This window comes from Lacerta agilis, chromosome 4 (assembly GCF_009819535.1).
Source record: "Lacerta agilis isolate rLacAgi1 chromosome 4, rLacAgi1.pri, whole genome shotgun sequence".
NCBI lineage: Eukaryota > Metazoa > Chordata > Lepidosauria > Squamata > Lacertidae > Lacerta > Lacerta agilis.
In genome coordinates this window covers 762,397-778,983 of record NC_046315.1, presented here as the reverse complement: position 1 = coordinate 778,983, position 16,587 = coordinate 762,397, and the positions used below count along the sequence as shown (strand labels likewise).

Below are 16,587 nucleotides of genomic sequence, written 5' to 3'. Positions count from 1 at the left end.
AACTACAGTTCCCAGCAGTCCTTGGGTGGGGGACAAAACCCATCACCCTCAAGCCCTGGCTGACCACCATCAGGGACAGAGCGCTGGGCTAAATGGATCTTGGTCCAATCTGACAGGGCACTTTTAAATTCCCAGGAACCTGCTTTAAAACCCTGACAGAAGTATCTATTGTTCTTTGATGGGAGTTCCTGTGAGTGAGACCCAACAGATTCAAGAGGACACCCTTCTAGGTAGACATGCCGAGAAATGCGCTGTTACTTTGTTGCCCTTAAATCCCGTTTATATTGGCCATGATTAACTTGTCCTGTTGATTTTGATGAGTTCTAAGCTGTGATCTAACCACAGAGCTATGGCTTTCCGATCTGAAGGTCGGCAGTTCAAATCCACGTGACAGGGTGAGCACCCATGTTCAGTCCCAGCTCCTGCCCACCTAGCAGTTCAAAAGCACGTCACGTGCAAGTAGATAAATAGCTACCGCTCCGACAGGAAGGTAAATGGCGATTCTGTGCGACGCTCTGGTTCGCCAGAAACGGCTTAATCATGCTGGCCACATGACCCAGAAAAACTGCAGAGAGACGCTGGCTCCCTTGGCTATAGGAGCAAGATGGGCACGCAACCCCAGAGTCATCCAACTGGACCTTATGGTCAGGTGTCCCTTTACCTTTAAGCTCGGGGTTGGACTATATTTTGGGGCAAAAAATATGAATGATTCCTATGCTCTACAAATAACCCAGAGTTGCCTTTTAGATAAAAGGGCACATTCTACTCAAGTAAAAACACGCTGATACCTGGACTGTCAATGGGCCGGATTCAGAAGGCAATTGGGCTGGATCCAGCCCTTGGGCCTTAGTTTGCCTACCCATGTAAATGGAATAACACTGACCTCCATTGAAGGGCAGCTGTGACGGGATGCCAGTGGAAAACTACCCAACTCTTTGCTTGTAAAAAGTGTTCATCAAAAGACTAACACCAGCAATTTGAGATCCACCCTCACCTAGACGTATGTGCTGCTAGATTATTCATTGCTAACCACCAGGCAGCATTTCTTGGCTTCCCTGAGGGTGCCTAATATATTGGCCTGTTATGCTCCTGGTGAGCTTTGCCAGTTGCAGCGCCATTAAAAATGCCATGCTAGTCCGCGATGACAAGTGCTGCTAGAGAAATCCGGGGTGGAACGGGGTGTCCTTTACGGGGTCTCAAGGATTCACCCAGCACACGCTTGAACTCATGGGGGAAGAATACAAACCCCCCCCCCGACCGTGGCTGAATTCATTCCCAACAACACAAAGGACAGGCTGTTCCCCTGACGGCATCTAGCAGACAACTGGAAGACAACTTGTCCTGTTGATTTTGATGAGTTGTAAGCTCAACAAACTTAGTTTGGATTCCAGTGTATGTTCAATCCACAGTATGTTCAATCCATGGCCAATATAAATGAGATTTAAGGGTGACAAGTAACAGCACAGTTCTTGACATGTCTACCTAGAAGGGTGTCCTCTTGAATTGGATGGGTCTCACTCACAGGAAACTCCCATCAAGAGAAATAGATACTTCTGGCAGGGTTTTAAAGCAAGTTCCTGGGAAATTTAAAGTGCCCTGTCAGATTGGACCAAGATCCATTTAGCCCAGTGCTCTGTCCCTGATGGTGGTCAGCCAGGGCTGAGGGTGATGGGTTTTGTCCCCACCCAAGGACTGCTGGGAACTGTAGTTTACCCCCTCAAAGAGCCACAAGACTTCACAAACTGCAGCTCCCATGATTCAGCTCTTTCTGGAGTGCTGGAGATGGGGCAATGTCCTCTCCTGCCCGAAGGCAGCAAGCTAGCTTGGGGGGTGGCAGGCTGTGTTGCACAGGCAGCTTTGTCTACGATGCATCACCACTGTGTCCTCCAGCCCAGCACCTGCCGCCTGAAGCAGCCACCTCACTCCCAATGACAGGGGTGGCCCTGTGGCAATCCTGTCCACACGCCCTGATCTGTACCAGGGCCCAAGAAGCATGCAAAGAGAGTTGCCAATCGCTTCTCTCTTGAGGATCATGGAGTCCACTGAGGATAATTAAGTGCACTTTCAGATGATATGATTATTATTTACCATTTCTCAATTGAGGGCCCTTGGAATCGCTTGTCTCTTATTGGCTTGAGAATAGTTTAACAAACTATTGCAATATTCTGAGGTCTTGAAGTTCTATAATGTCTGCTGAAAGTTCTGTTGGAATTCTAGTGCTGCTTCAAAGAACTACATTTCCCAAGGTTCCTTAAGATTGGGAATGACAAAAGTCAGAGCCTTCTGGGCCATTCCAAAGGGGACCCATGGAGTCCAGGGTCCTCTCTGGAGAGCCAGTGTGGTGTAGTGGTTAAGAGCGGTAGACTCGTTATCTGGGGAACCGGGGTTCGTGTCTCCGCTCCTCCACATGCAGCTGCTGGGTGACCTTGGGCTAGTCACACTTCTCTGAAGTCTCTCAGCCCCACTCACCCACAGAGTGTTTGTTGTGGGGGAGGAAGGGAAAGGAGAATGTTAGCCGCTTTGAGACTCCTTCGGGTAGTGAAAAGCGGGATATCAAATCCAAACTCTTCTTCTTCTTCTTCTTCTCTTCTCACAATGGCCAACCAGATGGCAGTGGCATTTGCTGCCAAGGAGTGTGGTGGAGTCTCCTTCTTTGGAGGTCTTTAAGCGGAGGCTTGACAGCCATCTGTCAGGAATGCTTTGATGGTGTTTCCTGCTTGGCAGGGGGTTGGACTGGATGGCCCTTGGGGTCTCTTCCAACTCTAGGATTTCTATGACTCTATGAGATGCCCATTAGGGGAAACCTTCAAGGAGTATTGGAGCCCCAGAGCCCCTCCCTTGATGGTGTTTTCCTGCAAGTGGGATTCAGAAGCATCGCTGCCTCTGACCATGGACAGAGAGCAGAAGCCAGCCTGGCTGGGAGCCATGATAGCTTCTCCTCCATGAATCTGTCTAGTCCGTCTTTCAGGCCACCCAAGTTGCCATCTGATGGGAGGGCTTTCCACAGGGAGGGAGCCACTGCCAAGAAGGCCCTTTGCCCTGGTACCCTGTAGCTGAAGCACCGGAGGAGGACCTCAGTGTCCGGGCTGAGCAATGGGGGTGGAGATGTTCCTTCATGGCTTCCCCCATCCAGGGCTGCCTTTAGGCATCTTATAAAGCCTGTATACTTGCTTGTCTCCTTGGCTCAGGGCAGGAATTACTCCATACCCTGCAGGATTTCTCTTAGGAAAATAGGGATGTCCTAAGGAAATTCAGAACAATCAATCAGAAACCAGGATGGCTTCTGTAAATCTGGGTGGAGGAGCTTTGGCCCAGGGTATATAAAAGGCTCCAGCCCTGGAAGGAGCTCCAGCTCAGCCCAGAAGGTTTTCTCCAGCAGCCGAGAGAAGCTCCCAGCCCAAAGCCAGCCATCATGGCAAACTTGATGGACGAAGAGATGCAGCTAGTCATGACTATCTTAATGGACGTGGCCTTCATTGGAGCGGAATCCCTTGCCGGGTAAGTCCAGGGGGTGGTTGCCTCTCTAGGCAGGCTGGGCAGGTGCTCCTCTTTCCACCTGGATAATAACCATCCGTGTCTCTCCCTTTCTCCTTCCTTCCTTCCTTCCTTCCTTCCTTCCTTCCTTCCTTCCTTCCTTCCTTCTCTACAGCCTGCTGGTTGTCTACCCCTGGTGCCAGAGACTCTTTCGGTATCCTTATGGTCAGCTTCAGCCCTTCCGCCATGAACGGACTTCAACAAGATCAAAGAGTCTTTTTCCGAGCTCAGTGAACTGCACTGCGACAAGCTCCACATGGACCCCCTCCACTTCAGGGTGAGGCTGCTCCCCCACCCCAAAGATCAGTCGGGGGGCACTGTGTTTGTTTGTTTGTTGTTTGTTGTTTGTTTGTTTGTGTGCACACGCAAGCGCACCACTCTGGGTGACCTGCAGCACATAAATATGGTAAAACATTAGAAGTTAAAGGCTTCCCTGATCAGGGCTGCCTTCAGATGTCAGATATTTGTCTATTTCCTTGACATCTGGCGAGAGGGCGTTCCACAGGGCGGGGGCCACTACTGAGAAGGCTTCTGCCTGGTTCCCTGTACACTGCTGCCTTAATTTGTTCCGCGAGTTCTGTCGTAGAGCGGAAATTTGTCTTGCGAAGCACGGTCGGAGGAAGCGCGGTTTGACGGGGGGGGGAGAATCGCAAAACGTTTTCGTTTTGTGAGTCACGGCCATAGGAAATTTGTCTTGCAAGTCACCCATTCATTAGCAAATTCCATTCGTGTAGCGAGGCATTCGTCTAGCGAGATACCACTGTAACTTGGCTTCTCGCAGTGAGGAACCACCAGAAGGACCTTGGAGCTGGACCTCAGAGTCTGGCCTGAACTATGGGGGTGGAAACGCTCCTTCGGGTGTACTGGGCCAAGGCCATTTAGGGCTTTCTAGGTCAGCACCAACACTTTGAATTGTGCTCAAAAAAACTACTGGGAGCCAATGTAGATCTTTCAGGACCGGTGTTATATGGTCTCTGTGGCCGCTCCCTGTCACCAGTCTAGATGCCGCAATCTGGATTAGTTTGCAGTTTTCTGGGTCATCTTCAAAGGTAGCCCCACGTAGAGGCATGGCAGTAGTCAAAGCGGGAGATAACAGAGCATGCACCACTTGGAGAGACAGTCTGTGGGTAGGAGGGTCTCATCTGTGGACCAGATGGCGCTGGTAGACAGCTGCCCTGGACACAGAATTGACCTGCGCATCCATGGACAGCTGTGAGTCCACAAATGACTCCCAGGCTGTGCACCTCGTCCTTCATGGGTACAGTTTCCCGTTCAGGACCCAGGAGTCCCCCCACACCTTCCCACCCCCTGTCCCCCCAAAACAGTACTTCTGTCTTGTCAGGATTTAACCTCAATCTGTGAATCTGCTGTGGGATCTGTTGTGGGGAGAGGGTGAACCACACATGGGCCCCCTGGCAGAAGGAGTCACTTTCTCTTTTCCTTCCAGCTCCTGGACGATGTCCCCATCACCCTCCTGCCTCCCCCCCCCCCTTTGAAAAGGGATTCATCCCTGCTTCCCTCCATGCCTTCCAGAAGCTGGTCAGGGTGGTGGCTCATGCGCTGGCCTGTCGGTCCCACTGAGACACCCCCAGGGAGAAGCGGCCGCCTCCTGCTGGTTTTGCCCCCCACCCGGTGGGGTGGGGACCATCCCTTCCAGCCCCCATGTGACACTTGACCCTCTAATATAGCCTTTCTCAACCTCTAATAAATCCTCCCTCTGAATCTGACCTGGCTTCCTGTGTCTCCTTCTCTGGGATGGAGGGGGGCGGGGCTGGGGGGGGGAGATGCCTCGAGTTAGTTGGGGGGGCTGGGAAAGTGGGGGGGCTTCTCTGTCACTCAAGGGGAAACCATTGAGCACCGGGGGGGGGGGGTTTCAAGGGTCTGTGGAGGCAAGGACCCCTGCTGTGTCCCCAAATCCTTCATCCTAAAATTCCTTGCAAATTTCCCCTCCAGGTGCTCCAAGCCCCCCCCCCCCCCGGTCTCCCTGGTCGTCTCCCCACCCAGTTCTTGGTATTTGCCCCAGGTCAGTTGCCCTCTCTATTCTTCCTACTGTGGAGAAATGGGGGGGGGGTGAGAGACACAGAAAGGGGGGGCAAGCCTTTACCCTGCTCTGGATTCCATCCCTCTGAATGAGGTGTGGGGGTACCAGCATGGGCAACCCAGGGAGACCCCTCAAGGGCCACTCTCCCCCCTCCAATGCCCCCCTTGCCTCTTTCCAGATGGGTGTCAGGGACATAGCTGCCTCTGAATCGGCAGGGAGAGGGTGGAATTCATTTGGTATTATCCATTTATTTATTAAATCTGGGGGTATACAGGATAATATTACGGTATAAAAACACAAAACACATAATCAAACAAAAACAAGGACAGCCCAATAAACACCTCCGCCAACATATTTCCCACCCATAATCTCCTTCATTGAAATATCAAACAAAGCGATCCAAAATAAAACGCCATGGGGGCAGCGAACCTGGCAAGTTGCCCTCTGAGGGGTCCCAGGTGGAGATCAATGGGGGGCAGGGGGTGTCTCCCCTAACCTTCCGAGGGTATCAAGAGGGTACGAGCTGCAGTCATCCATTTATGTCTTTTTGGGTTTGTGAGCCGGGATGTAAATCCTCGTCTCCCAGAAGAAGAAAAAGGGGAGGGCGCTGGGCCCCATGGCTCCGTCCAAGAACAGCCCTGGCAAACTCCCGTGGGGGTGGGGCAGCTTTGAATTGGGGCAGAATTGGCAAGCGAAGAGGCACAGGCACCCCTCCAAAAGATCCTGATTTCTGCTGCAGGAGAAATGCATCCGTTCGGAAAGAATGGCAGACACTGATTTCTGCTTTGCTTGAACGGTGGAAGGAGGGGAGGCAATGTTTTAAGTCATACTTTTTTTCGGGGATCTGGGTTATCTACCCTACCCTAAAGCAATAGAATGCAAGTTTCTGGAAGAATGGACTTTAAATTTGCCTCTTTGCGATGGATTAATTTTATAAATAAGGACTTTGCCTGAAAGAAGATGGAGAGGAACAACCTTGAGGGACTTTTGAGTGTAGGAATGTTTAGGAGTGTGGATGATGATATATTATTTTATATATCTCAACCCAGCTTGAGTTAACAAGCTCCAAACTTAGCAGAGTTACATTCCCTTTTAAAACACACACGGCAGACGCGCTTGCACAGGCTTGTTAAAGCCTCTATAAGAAATATATATTCCTGGTATAATTCCCCTATATCCCTCTTAAAAGTAAAGACACAACACAGTACTGTTTATAAGATATAAAAGAGTTTACTTACAGGCATCCTGAGCTACAGCATACAGTCTCAGAAAGGCAGACAGGCTTACATAAATGTATTTACATGTAGTGAAGCTGATTCCATAAGGGAACAGGCTTCACCTGTGCTCCTCTCAGCTGCAAGCCAAGAGAGCATCCTGCTTCTTCAAGAGATGAGGCAAAATGGTGACTGGACCTGGGATCTTGTTCCCAGGTAAGACCACACCTACTTCTGGTTCCTGTAACTCAGTCCAGGTAAACAGGAAGTTAAGCCTGGAGGACTGAGTTACCTTCATGTCCACTCTAGCAGTGTTGGGTTTGGCTGCTCTCTGTTTACATCCCACATTGAGGGATTTTGACACACACACACACACACACACACACACACACCCCAGGACTTCCTACTGAAAAATAAAAGCAGTAAAGAAGAAAAGATGGGTGACAACTGGATCAACTGTTAAGCAGGATGATTTATGAGTTTAGGGGGGAGGATGGAGAGGAGAGAAGGATTTCATTGAGATTAATTAGCCCACCTCTTTGGAGCCTGAAGTTGGAAATAAGTACAGTCAAAGGGTTGGTTTAATCTGGACCCTGCAGCAGTTTATTTTCTGGGGGATGGCACATGAAGGTTGCTATATATATGAGCATGTGCCATTCCCTCTGATATGCAGATCTGATATATATATTTGTATATATTGGGGGTTGGGGGTTGCCATGTGCCCATCAAGCTGTGTGTGGGAATTATCCCTCCGTGTGTGGTGCTGTCAGGAGGGGGTCATGCAAATGCTGTGCGTTGTGCAGAATGGAAATATTTAGGTGCGATGTTCTATCCATGGATGCAGCTTGGAGAAGGGAAATTCGAGAGGGCGAGGGAGCATGGGTCCGCTGTGGGGAGCGGAGCGCATTTCTTGCGCATGGGTGCCTGCTTGCAGAAGGGATTTGTGCTGCGGAGCTGTTGTGGAAAATGACTTAACAGGTGTGCAAAGGAGGGGTGCAGAAGCTAAAGGTATATCTGTCGATATGGCCTTTCCAAAGGCCAGGTTGTGCAGTCAGCTGGGGCCTGTAAAAAGCCAGGCCGGGAGCCGCCTTAAGTTGAGGCTGCATAGGTGCATGTGATTCAGATTCTATTCAGTTGAACCTCTGGTTACAAAGTGGAAATTATTTTAGCAATGCCCCCCTGGTGAGCCTTCTTTTGTTCATTTCTTTTTATTTCCAGGCAGTGCACACCTATGTTTGTGGAACTGCAAACCTTTCCAGTCATGTGTTACTCCAGTCAAATCCCAGATGATGGTGTGTAGCCTGGTGTAAATTAATTTGTAGTCTGGGGGGGCTGTCCCTCAGAACCGTAGACTGTCCCCGGGACAGGTGAGGGTGCTGATCCCTTATTTTCTAATCTGAAACTTGACAGCTATGCTGATGGCGCAAGGAAGGCGGTTGCTCTTTGCAAGAGGACACCTGGCTGGCAGTGAGAAGGACAGAAGCCACAGGGGGAGCGGCTGATTCAATTCCTGGGACTGAGGGGGACCAGGACCATGGGGGGGGCACTGCTGTGAGCCCCTTCACCCTATGCTCAGCTCGTATATATGTGGCTATTTAAAAGACACCACAGTCTCCCTTCATTCTTGGACGAATTCTTGGTAAGCGCATGGAGTCCTGCACTCCTTGCAGACTGGGATGGCACATAGCAATATTAGAGTTCCCTCTTAATTATTTTTCTTTGAACGCATACTTTAGATTTTATGTTGCTTTGAACGCATACTATAGATTTTATTTTGCCAAGCATTTTTAGCGATTTTCCATGATTTTTAACCAATTGTCACCAGATGAATACAAATCCCATACAGATTTAAAAGCTGCCTTCCCTCCCACCCCCACCCCCACCCCGAAATGCCCCCTCTATTTTCCCGACTCCTTCACTCGGTCACTTCGGTCCCCTTTGCTCCAGGCAGTGGTGATGAGCTGCTTCTCTTCGGCGGTCCAGTGCACCATGATGGCTGGCTGTGGGCTGGGAGCTTCTCTCGGCTGCTGGAGAAAACCTTCTGGGCAGAGCTGGAGCTCCTTCCAGGGCTGGAGCCCTTTATACCCTGGGCCAACGCTCCTCCTCCTCCTCCTCCTGCTCTGGGGGCCCAGCTTGGTGGGGCTGAGGAGCAGGAGGGGGAAGAGGCTGGCTGTGGGGTGTGGCGCCCTGGGCCGAGCAGGAGGCCCCGATAGCTGCTTCTCTCGAGGAGGCATCAGGCCCCAGCTGCTGCTCTCTTTATCAGCTCCTCGCAAGTAGCAGGACCAGGACTCAGCACACAGCCCAGGAGACTCCCTGGAAGCTCACAGGTGCAAAACACCCACCCCAGATCTCATGGGGCATTGAGACCCATTGCGCAGATGAAGGCGCAATGGGAGCCACAAGGGAAATATCCAGGATGACTCAAACCCAGAGCTCTCTTCAATGAGCCCCCAAAAGGGGGTGTCTAGGATTGGCAGGACGCTGGGGGAAGGGGGGCTGGAGTCAGGCTTGATTGTGGGGAACTGAGCCAGCCAGGAGGCAAGAGTCGGAGGCAGGGGAAGAGGAGGAAGAGGCAGGGAAGGGCCAGGGGCTTCCCCACATTCACCTGCCCCTCCATCTCCCAGAACCAGGAGGGGAATGAAGAGGGAAGGGCAAAACAAGGATTATTGGGGGTAATTATCCTTGCAATTTTCACCCAGAGACAGGAGAGAAAGGGCTTCCCTCGCAGTTTGTCTCAATACCTGGCTCTCGCTCTGGCATGGATTGTGGGAGGAACGTGGGGGGGGGAGCTCTGAGTGCAAAAGCACTTTGCATGCAAAAAACCTCCTATGCCACCATTCAGAAACAGAGGTTCTCCTGTTAATTAGAGTTTAATTGGACTAAAGTACAGGCGCATGCTAGAAAAGATGAGATCATAAAGTGCAAAACAGAACCGGCTGCAAGGTTGTTAAGGTTGGAACTTGAATCATTGGAAATTAACCAAAAAATTATCAAAAAAGGAGCAAAATAGAGAGGATTGCCCTGAACCAGCCCCCCCCACCACCACTGGTGCTCAATGGTTCCTCTTGAGTGACAGAGGATAGAGAAGCCCCCCCCCACTTTCCTAGCTCCTTGCCAGCCAGCTAACAGGAGGCATCTCCCCCCCCCCAGGCCTGCCCCCCCTCCATCCCAGAGAAAGAGACACAGGAACCAGGTCAGATTGCAGAGGGAGGATTTATTAGAGGCTCAGACGTCATATGGGGGCAGGAAGGGGTGGCCCCCACCCCACCCGGTGGGTGGCGAGACCAGCAGGAGGCGGCCGCTTCTCCCTGGGGGTGCCTCAGTGGTACCGGCGGGCCAGCGCATGAGACACCACCCCGACCAGCTTGTGGAAGGCATGGTGGTAAGCAGGGGTGAATTCCTTCCCAAAGTGGGCGGCCAGGAGGGTGATGAGGACCTGGCCCAGGAGCTGGAAGAGAAAAGAGGGGGTGACTCCTTCTGCCAGGGGGCCCTCTCCCCACAACCCCCACCCCATGCAGCCACAGCTGGCGGCAGTGGGGTCAAGCCCAAAGGCCAGCTGGGATGGTTGAAGGGGTTTGGGGTCTCCTGGAAGGAGGCCGGTCCAGGAGACAACAGACAGAGCCCCACATGGTCCCCAGTTGGCAATGCTGTGCCAGGAGAGGTTTGGTGCCAGGAAGGAAACTGGCCCCTGCCAGGGACCTCCTGGGCTTGGCCTCTGCTAGCCGGACAGATCCTCGCTTGACCAAGGACAAGTCAGGAGGAGGAAGGGCAAAGGCCCACAAGCTCCACTTGAAGGGCCAGGAGGCAAGAGAGTCCACCGAGTGGCCCTTCTTTCCGTGGTCAAGGGCTTGGCTTGCTCAGGGCGTGGCTGAAGGGGCCCACGGAGGAGGGGAGCCCACTCTGACTCGCCACAAGGATTTGGAAAGATAGCCAGGACCTCTCCCCTACTTGGGTATGTTGATTAGTTAAAATTCATTGATTTATATCTCTATAGCGCTGCTTCATAAAAAATGCATCACATAAAAATATACGGTAAAATCACAGAAAGTTCAAAAGAAGTTAAACGCATGAGAAAAGAGAAGGCTGGAGCTTGTTTTCTGGTGTGCAAGAGGGCAGGCCCCGAACCGATGGATTTAAACAACAAGAACGGAGATTCCCATTAGATATTAAGAGGAGCTTTCTGGAGATTGAGAGCTGTTTGAAAGTGGAACGGACGCCCTCGGAAGGTGGGGGACTCTCCTTCATGGCAGGTTGTTAAGCAGAGGGTGAGGAGCCGTCTGTCATGAGATTCCTGCAGCGGGTTGGACTAGATGTCCCTTGGGGTCCCTTCCAACAGAACATTCCTATGACTCTACGATTGGTGGGGCGGCCCCACCCGGAACCCTGGCTGGGGATTGTGGCCCTACAGAGGGGACCTCAGGCACCCATTCCCCCCCAGCCCTCCCCCAGGCAGCCCTTTGAGGCAGGGGGGCAGGCTCACCGTGAAGTTGACGGGGTCCACGTGGAGCTTGTCGCAGTGCAGCTCGCTCAGCGGGGCAAAGGTGTCCTTGATCTTGTCGAAGTTCTTGATGGCGTCTGCAAAGGCGGTCAGGACCTTCTTACCGTGTGCCCTGACTTTGGGGTTGGCACTGATGGCGGCAGGGCTGGAGATGTCCCCAAAGTGAGTGAATAATCTCCGGGTCCAGGGGAAGACGATCAACAGGCTGGAGACAAGGAAGGAAGGAAGGAAGGAAGGAGAAAGAAGAAGAAGAGTTTGGATTTGATATCCCGCTTTTCACTACCCGAAGGAGTCTCCAAGCGGCTCACATTCTCCTTTCCCTTCCTCCCCCACAACAAACACTCTGTGAGGTGAGTGGGGCTGAGAGACTTCAGAGAATTGTGACTAGCCCAAGGTCACCCAGCAGCTGCATGTGGAGGAGCGGAGACGCGAACCCGGTTCCCCAGATTACGAGTCTACCGCTCTTAACCACTACACCACACTGGCTCTTGGAGAGGCACGGGTGGTTATTATCCAGGTGGAAAGATGAGCCCCTGCCCAGCCTGCCTAGAGAGGCAACCCCCCTGGCCTTACCAGGCAAGGGAGTCCCCACCCAGGGCGGCCACGTCCACTTTGCTCCAGGCAGTGGTGATAAGCTGCTTCTCTTCGGCGGTCCAGTGCACCATGATGGCTGGCTGTGGGCTGGGAGCTTCTCTCGGCTGCTGGAGAAAACCTTCTGGGCAGAGCTGGAGCTCCTTCCAGGGCTGGAGCCCTTTATACCCTGGGCCAACGCTCCTCCTCCTCCTCCTCCTCCTTTGGGGGCCCAGCTTGGTGGGGCTGAGGAGCAGGAGGGGGAAGAGGCTGGCTGTGGGGTGTGGCGCCCTGGGCCGAGCAGGAGGCCCCGATAGCTGCTTCTCTCGAGGAGGCATCAGGCCCCAGCTGCTGCTCTCTTTATCAGCTCCTCGCAAGTAGCAGGACCAGGACTCAGCACACAGCCCAGGAGACTCCCTGGAAGCTCACAGGTGCAAAACACCCACCCCAGATCTCATGGGGCATTGAGACCCATTGCGCAGATGAAGGCGCAATGGGAGCCACAAGGGAAATGTCCAGGATGACTCAAACCCAGAGCTCTCTTCAATGAGCCCCCAAAAGGGGGTGTCTAGGATTGGCAGGACGCTGGGGGAAGGGGGGCTGGAGTCAGGCTTGATTGTGGGGAACTGAGCCAGCCAGGAGGCAAGAGTCGGAGGCAGGGGAAGCTTCAAAGCTGGAGGAAGAGGAGAAAGAGGCAGGGAAGGGCCAGGGGCTTCCCCACATTCTCCTGCCTCTCCGTCTCCCAGAACCAGGAGGGGACTGAAGAGGGAAGGGCAGAGGCAGCTTCCAGGCAGGCGCAGTCTCTGGCTGTGAGGCGCATAAACGGAGGGAGGGAGGGAGAGCTGCCCCTGTTGTTGAAGCTGCTCCCTAGAGCGCAGACCTGGGAGGAGCTGCCCAGATCCAAGAGTGTTATATTTGGCTAGCTCTCTGCCGTGTGCCTTCCTTGGGCTGGGAAGCGCTCTTGATGCCAGCCATGCCAGCTGCAGGGAAGGAAACAAGAGCTGGAAGCACCTCGAGACTAGACTCCAGAGCAGGAGAAGAACGTCTGTGAATGTTCACAGCTAGCTATCTGCTGTGTGACTGTGAAGCGCCCTTGGAGCTTCCTGGAGAGGATAATAATAATAATAATAATAATAATAATAATAATAATAATTTATTATTTATACCCCGCCCATCTGGCTGGGTTTTCCCAGCCACTCTGGGCAGCTTCCAACAAAATATTAAAATACAATAGTCCATCAAACATTAAAAGCTTCCCTAAACAGAGCTGCCTTCAGATGTCTTCTAAGAGATGCAGGGAGAGTATTTGTTTGTGACCCACCCTTCCCCGCAAGGTCCCAGGATGGGCTGCAAGCTCAAAGCGCCTTCTCGGTCGTGACACCCCCCTTGTGGAACGCCCTCCCCTCAGGTGTCAAGGAAATAAACAACTGCAGGTTTACGACTTTTAGAAGACATCTGAAGGCAGCCCTGTTTAGGGAAGTTTTTGATGTTTGGTGCTTTATCGCTTTATTATTATTATTATTATTATTATTATTATTAGTTTAAAGTAACTTGCAACATGGTCTGAAGCTCAACATCCAAAAAAACTAAGATCATGGCCACTGGTCCCATCACCTCCTGGCAAATAGAAGGGGAAGAAATGGAGGCAGTGAGAGATTTCACTTTCTTGGGTTCCATGATGACTGCAGATGGTGACAGCAGTCACGAAATTAGAAGACGCCTGCTTCTTGGGAGAAAAGCAATGACAAACCTAGACAGCATCTTAAAAAGCAGAGACATCACCTTGCCGACAAAGGTCCGTATAGTTAAAGCTATGGTTTTCCCAGTAGTAATGTACGGAAGTGAGAGCTGGACCATCAAGAAGGCTGATCGCCGAAGAATTGGTGCTTTTGAATTATGGTGCTGGAGGAGACTCTTGAGAGTCCCATGGACTGCAAGAAGATCAAACCTATCCATTCTTAAAGAAATCAGCCCTGAGTGCTCACTAGAAGGACAAATCCTGAAGTTGAGGCTCTAGTACTTTGGCCACCTCATGAGAAGAGAAGACACCCTAGAAAAGACCCTGATGTTGGGAAAGATGGAGGGCACAAGGAGAAGGGGACGACAGAGGACGAGATGGTTGGACAGTGTTCTCGAAGCTACTAACATGAGTTTGGCCAAACTGCGAGAGGCAGTGAAGGATAGGGGTGCCTGGCGTGCTCTGGTCCATGGGGTCATGAAGAGTCGGACACGACTGAATGACTGAACAACAACAAATTTCAACATTCATCTCTGTGGCCACGCAAAGCCTCCAGCTGCAGAGGCAGTGCACCTGTCGTCTTCCTGGGGAACCTGGGCGGGGAGAGGGCTGCAGAAGAGGCGTCTGGTTGGCCAGTGCAGGGAAGCGGGTGCCAGACAGGATGAGGCCCTTCTGAGGTGGCCAGTATTCCCGCATTGGCCACAGGATGGGCCAGAATCCTCCCAAGGGACCTGAGCCCCAGAGGCTCTTTCTCCCCTCCTGCGGTTTCCAGAAACTAGGAGCCCTGGGCAGCCCTCTCTTCCTCCACAAATTGGTCCTATCTTCTGTTAGAGCCATCCAAGTTGGTGGCCATCTCTGCCTCCTGTGGGAGGGAGTTCCACAGATAACTCTGCGCTGCCTGAAGGAGGACTTTGTAATCAGTCCTGAATCTCTTCCTGGCATGTCAGTCGTTCTAGTGTTAGGAGGGGGGGAGTGTCTCTCTCGCCGCCTTCTCCAGGCCAGACCTTTTACTCTCCCCTTTTCTCTATAATAAAAGGCCCCCAAACGGCAGCCTTTCCTCACAGGGGGGCTGCTCCCTCCCCTGGATCATTTCAGGGTGTCCTCCTTCCCCCTTTTCTGCCAGGAGGGCTCAGGGGAGTCTCCCCTTCCCTGGGCATCCAGCTGGTCCTCTCTGACTGCCGCCTGGCCAGGCCCCACGGAGGCCCCACTGCCCCCCCCCAGCACAGAGGAGCCCCTGGGCAGAGCCCTCTGCCGCATCTCCCCACAGATGCCAGCCTTCCTCCTCCTTGGCACCCTGAGGTCCGCTGGGGGCAAGTGGCAGGCAGGTGCCTGGCTCTGTTCCTTTGGAGAAAGCAATGCCTGTTGAGACAGACGCTTCCCGGACTTGTGCTGGACTTGGGGGGGGTCTCAAGGTGGGGGAGCCCTACTGCTGCCCCCAGGGCCTGGGGGGGCATCTCTGGCCATGTTCCCAGAAGCCACCAGGGCTCTGCTGTGCCTCCACAGTCCAACTTAGTTGGTCTCTAAGGTGCTACTGGAAGGAATTTTATTTATTTTTAATTTTGTTTCCACAGTCAGAGGCAGCGATGCTTCCGGATGCCAGTTGCTGGAACCTGCAGGAGGAGGAGAGACTTGCTCTGGGGCTCGGATCCTGCGTTTGGGCTTCTGCTTGGGGCACCTGGCCGGCCGCTGGGAGAACAGGGGGCTGGACTCGACGGGCCCCCTGTGGCCTGACCCAGCCTGCTCTTCTAATGTTGAGAAAGAGGGAGAGGTTGCTTGTTTGTCTGGACTCTTTGGGACGGGGGGGGGGGGTCTGGCTTGAGGAGCGCGTGAGGCCCCCCAGCCCCCCCCCTGCAGCACTCCAGACTGTTTTGGGGCAGCCCTGTGGGGCAGGTCCAGGTGGGTCTCAGGCAAGAAGGGGGTGAAGGCCACGCTTCCCAAGTCCTGGCAACAGGCTGACGGGCCCCTGGAGAACCTGGAGGAGAACTCTGCATGGGCTGCGGGTGCAGCAGGAGGGTGTGTGAGTGGGGCACCCGTGGGTGCCTCTGAGGAGACCTGTTTGCGGGAGATTTGGGGGGTATCAGGCAGGAGGCGCCTCCTGGCAGGCAGCTGATAAGAGCGGCCCCTCCTGACAGCTCCAGCCCAGGCTCCCTCCGCGGAGGAGACCTCAGCCTCTGGCACCAGGAACGGGTGGCACCAGCCAGGAGAGGAGGGGGCTCTGTGTGGGTTGTGGTGGGGTGCCAGCCTGAGGCCTGAGAGAGCAGCACAGCAGCAGCACCCAGTGGCAAGCGAAGGGCAGGGCAGGCTGCGAAATCCTCAGGGCAAAGCCCAGGTCCTGTAAGTGGCAGACTTTGGAGAGGTTCGAGCAGCCCTGGAAGAAGATTCCCACCCAGCTCCTTTACTTTGCCCTTCTGCCTCGCTGGTCACCCACCAGGATCACATCCGCTTCATGTGCTGTTACTCTGCAGCATTTCTGCTCTGGAGATACAGCCCCCTCCCCACACCCCGCAGGCCCTCTGGGTGCATTTCAGTTCATAGCTGGGGATCCTGCACTGCAGGGGGTTGGACTCGATGACTCTTGGGACCCCTGCCAAATCTGCCCTTCTGTGACCCCCCAAAGCAAGCAAGCCCCACTGCAGGCCCACCAAATGCAGCCTCTCCCAGTCATGGCCCGTCCAGTCTGGCATCTTCTCCATACAGCGGTCAGCTACCCCTATGAACCTAGGAATCCAGATAGACTGCCTCTGGACCTGGAGGTTCTATAAGGACGAAAGAAGAGCCGGCTGGATCAGGCCACCTAGACCATTCTGTTCTCACAGGTCGCCCTCCTGGGAGGGAACCACCGCGCGGCTCCGCTTCCCCTGCGCAGCCGCTCCGGAGTCTCCGTGTAAACGGAGGTACTCCGCTTCTGCGGGAGGCCTTCGGGGCGCCTGGAGAGAGATAGAGGGATGGGGAAAATAACCCCCCTCTTCCTTCCCCCCACCAGCCCAAGAGG

At 53.5% G+C, this 16,587-nt stretch overlaps 3 protein-coding genes across 3 annotated transcripts in view; 1 reads left to right on the top strand and 2 right to left on the bottom strand.

Moving 5' to 3' along the window:
• Positions 1–16,587, top strand: part of LOC117044871 — a 628,087-nt gene that overhangs the window by 447,216 nt on the left and 164,284 nt on the right. The gene's annotated exons all lie outside the window — the stretch shown is intronic.
• The window catches only part of LOC117044870, an 878,236-nt gene that overhangs the window by 803,175 nt on the left and 58,474 nt on the right, over positions 1–16,587 (bottom strand). The window lies entirely within an intron of this gene.
• Positions 9,984–12,210, bottom strand: LOC117044921 (hemoglobin subunit beta-1-like). Its single transcript, XM_033145719.1, has 3 exons — positions 11,861–12,210; positions 11,270–11,492; positions 9,984–10,237 (listed from the first exon to the last, which is right to left on the bottom strand). The coding sequence occupies exons 1-3, from the start codon at positions 12,193–12,195 to the stop codon at positions 10,109–10,111; spliced, it is 687 nt and encodes a 228-aa protein (XP_033001610.1). The 5' UTR covers positions 12,196–12,210; the 3' UTR covers positions 9,984–10,108.

Coding starts and splice junctions, on each gene's coding strand:
- LOC117044921 (XM_033145719.1), bottom strand. CDS start 12,195: ATGCCTCCTCGAGAGAAGCAGCTATCGGGGCCTCCTGCTCGGCCCAGG. Junction 11,493..11,860: donor GGTGGGGACTCCCTTGCCTG/GTAAGGCCAGGG, acceptor CCTTGTCTCCAG/CCTGTTGATCGTCTTCCCCT. Junction 10,238..11,269: donor TGGACCCCGTCAACTTCACG/GTGAGCCTGCCC, acceptor TTTCTCTTCCAG/CTCCTGGGCCAGGTCCTCAT.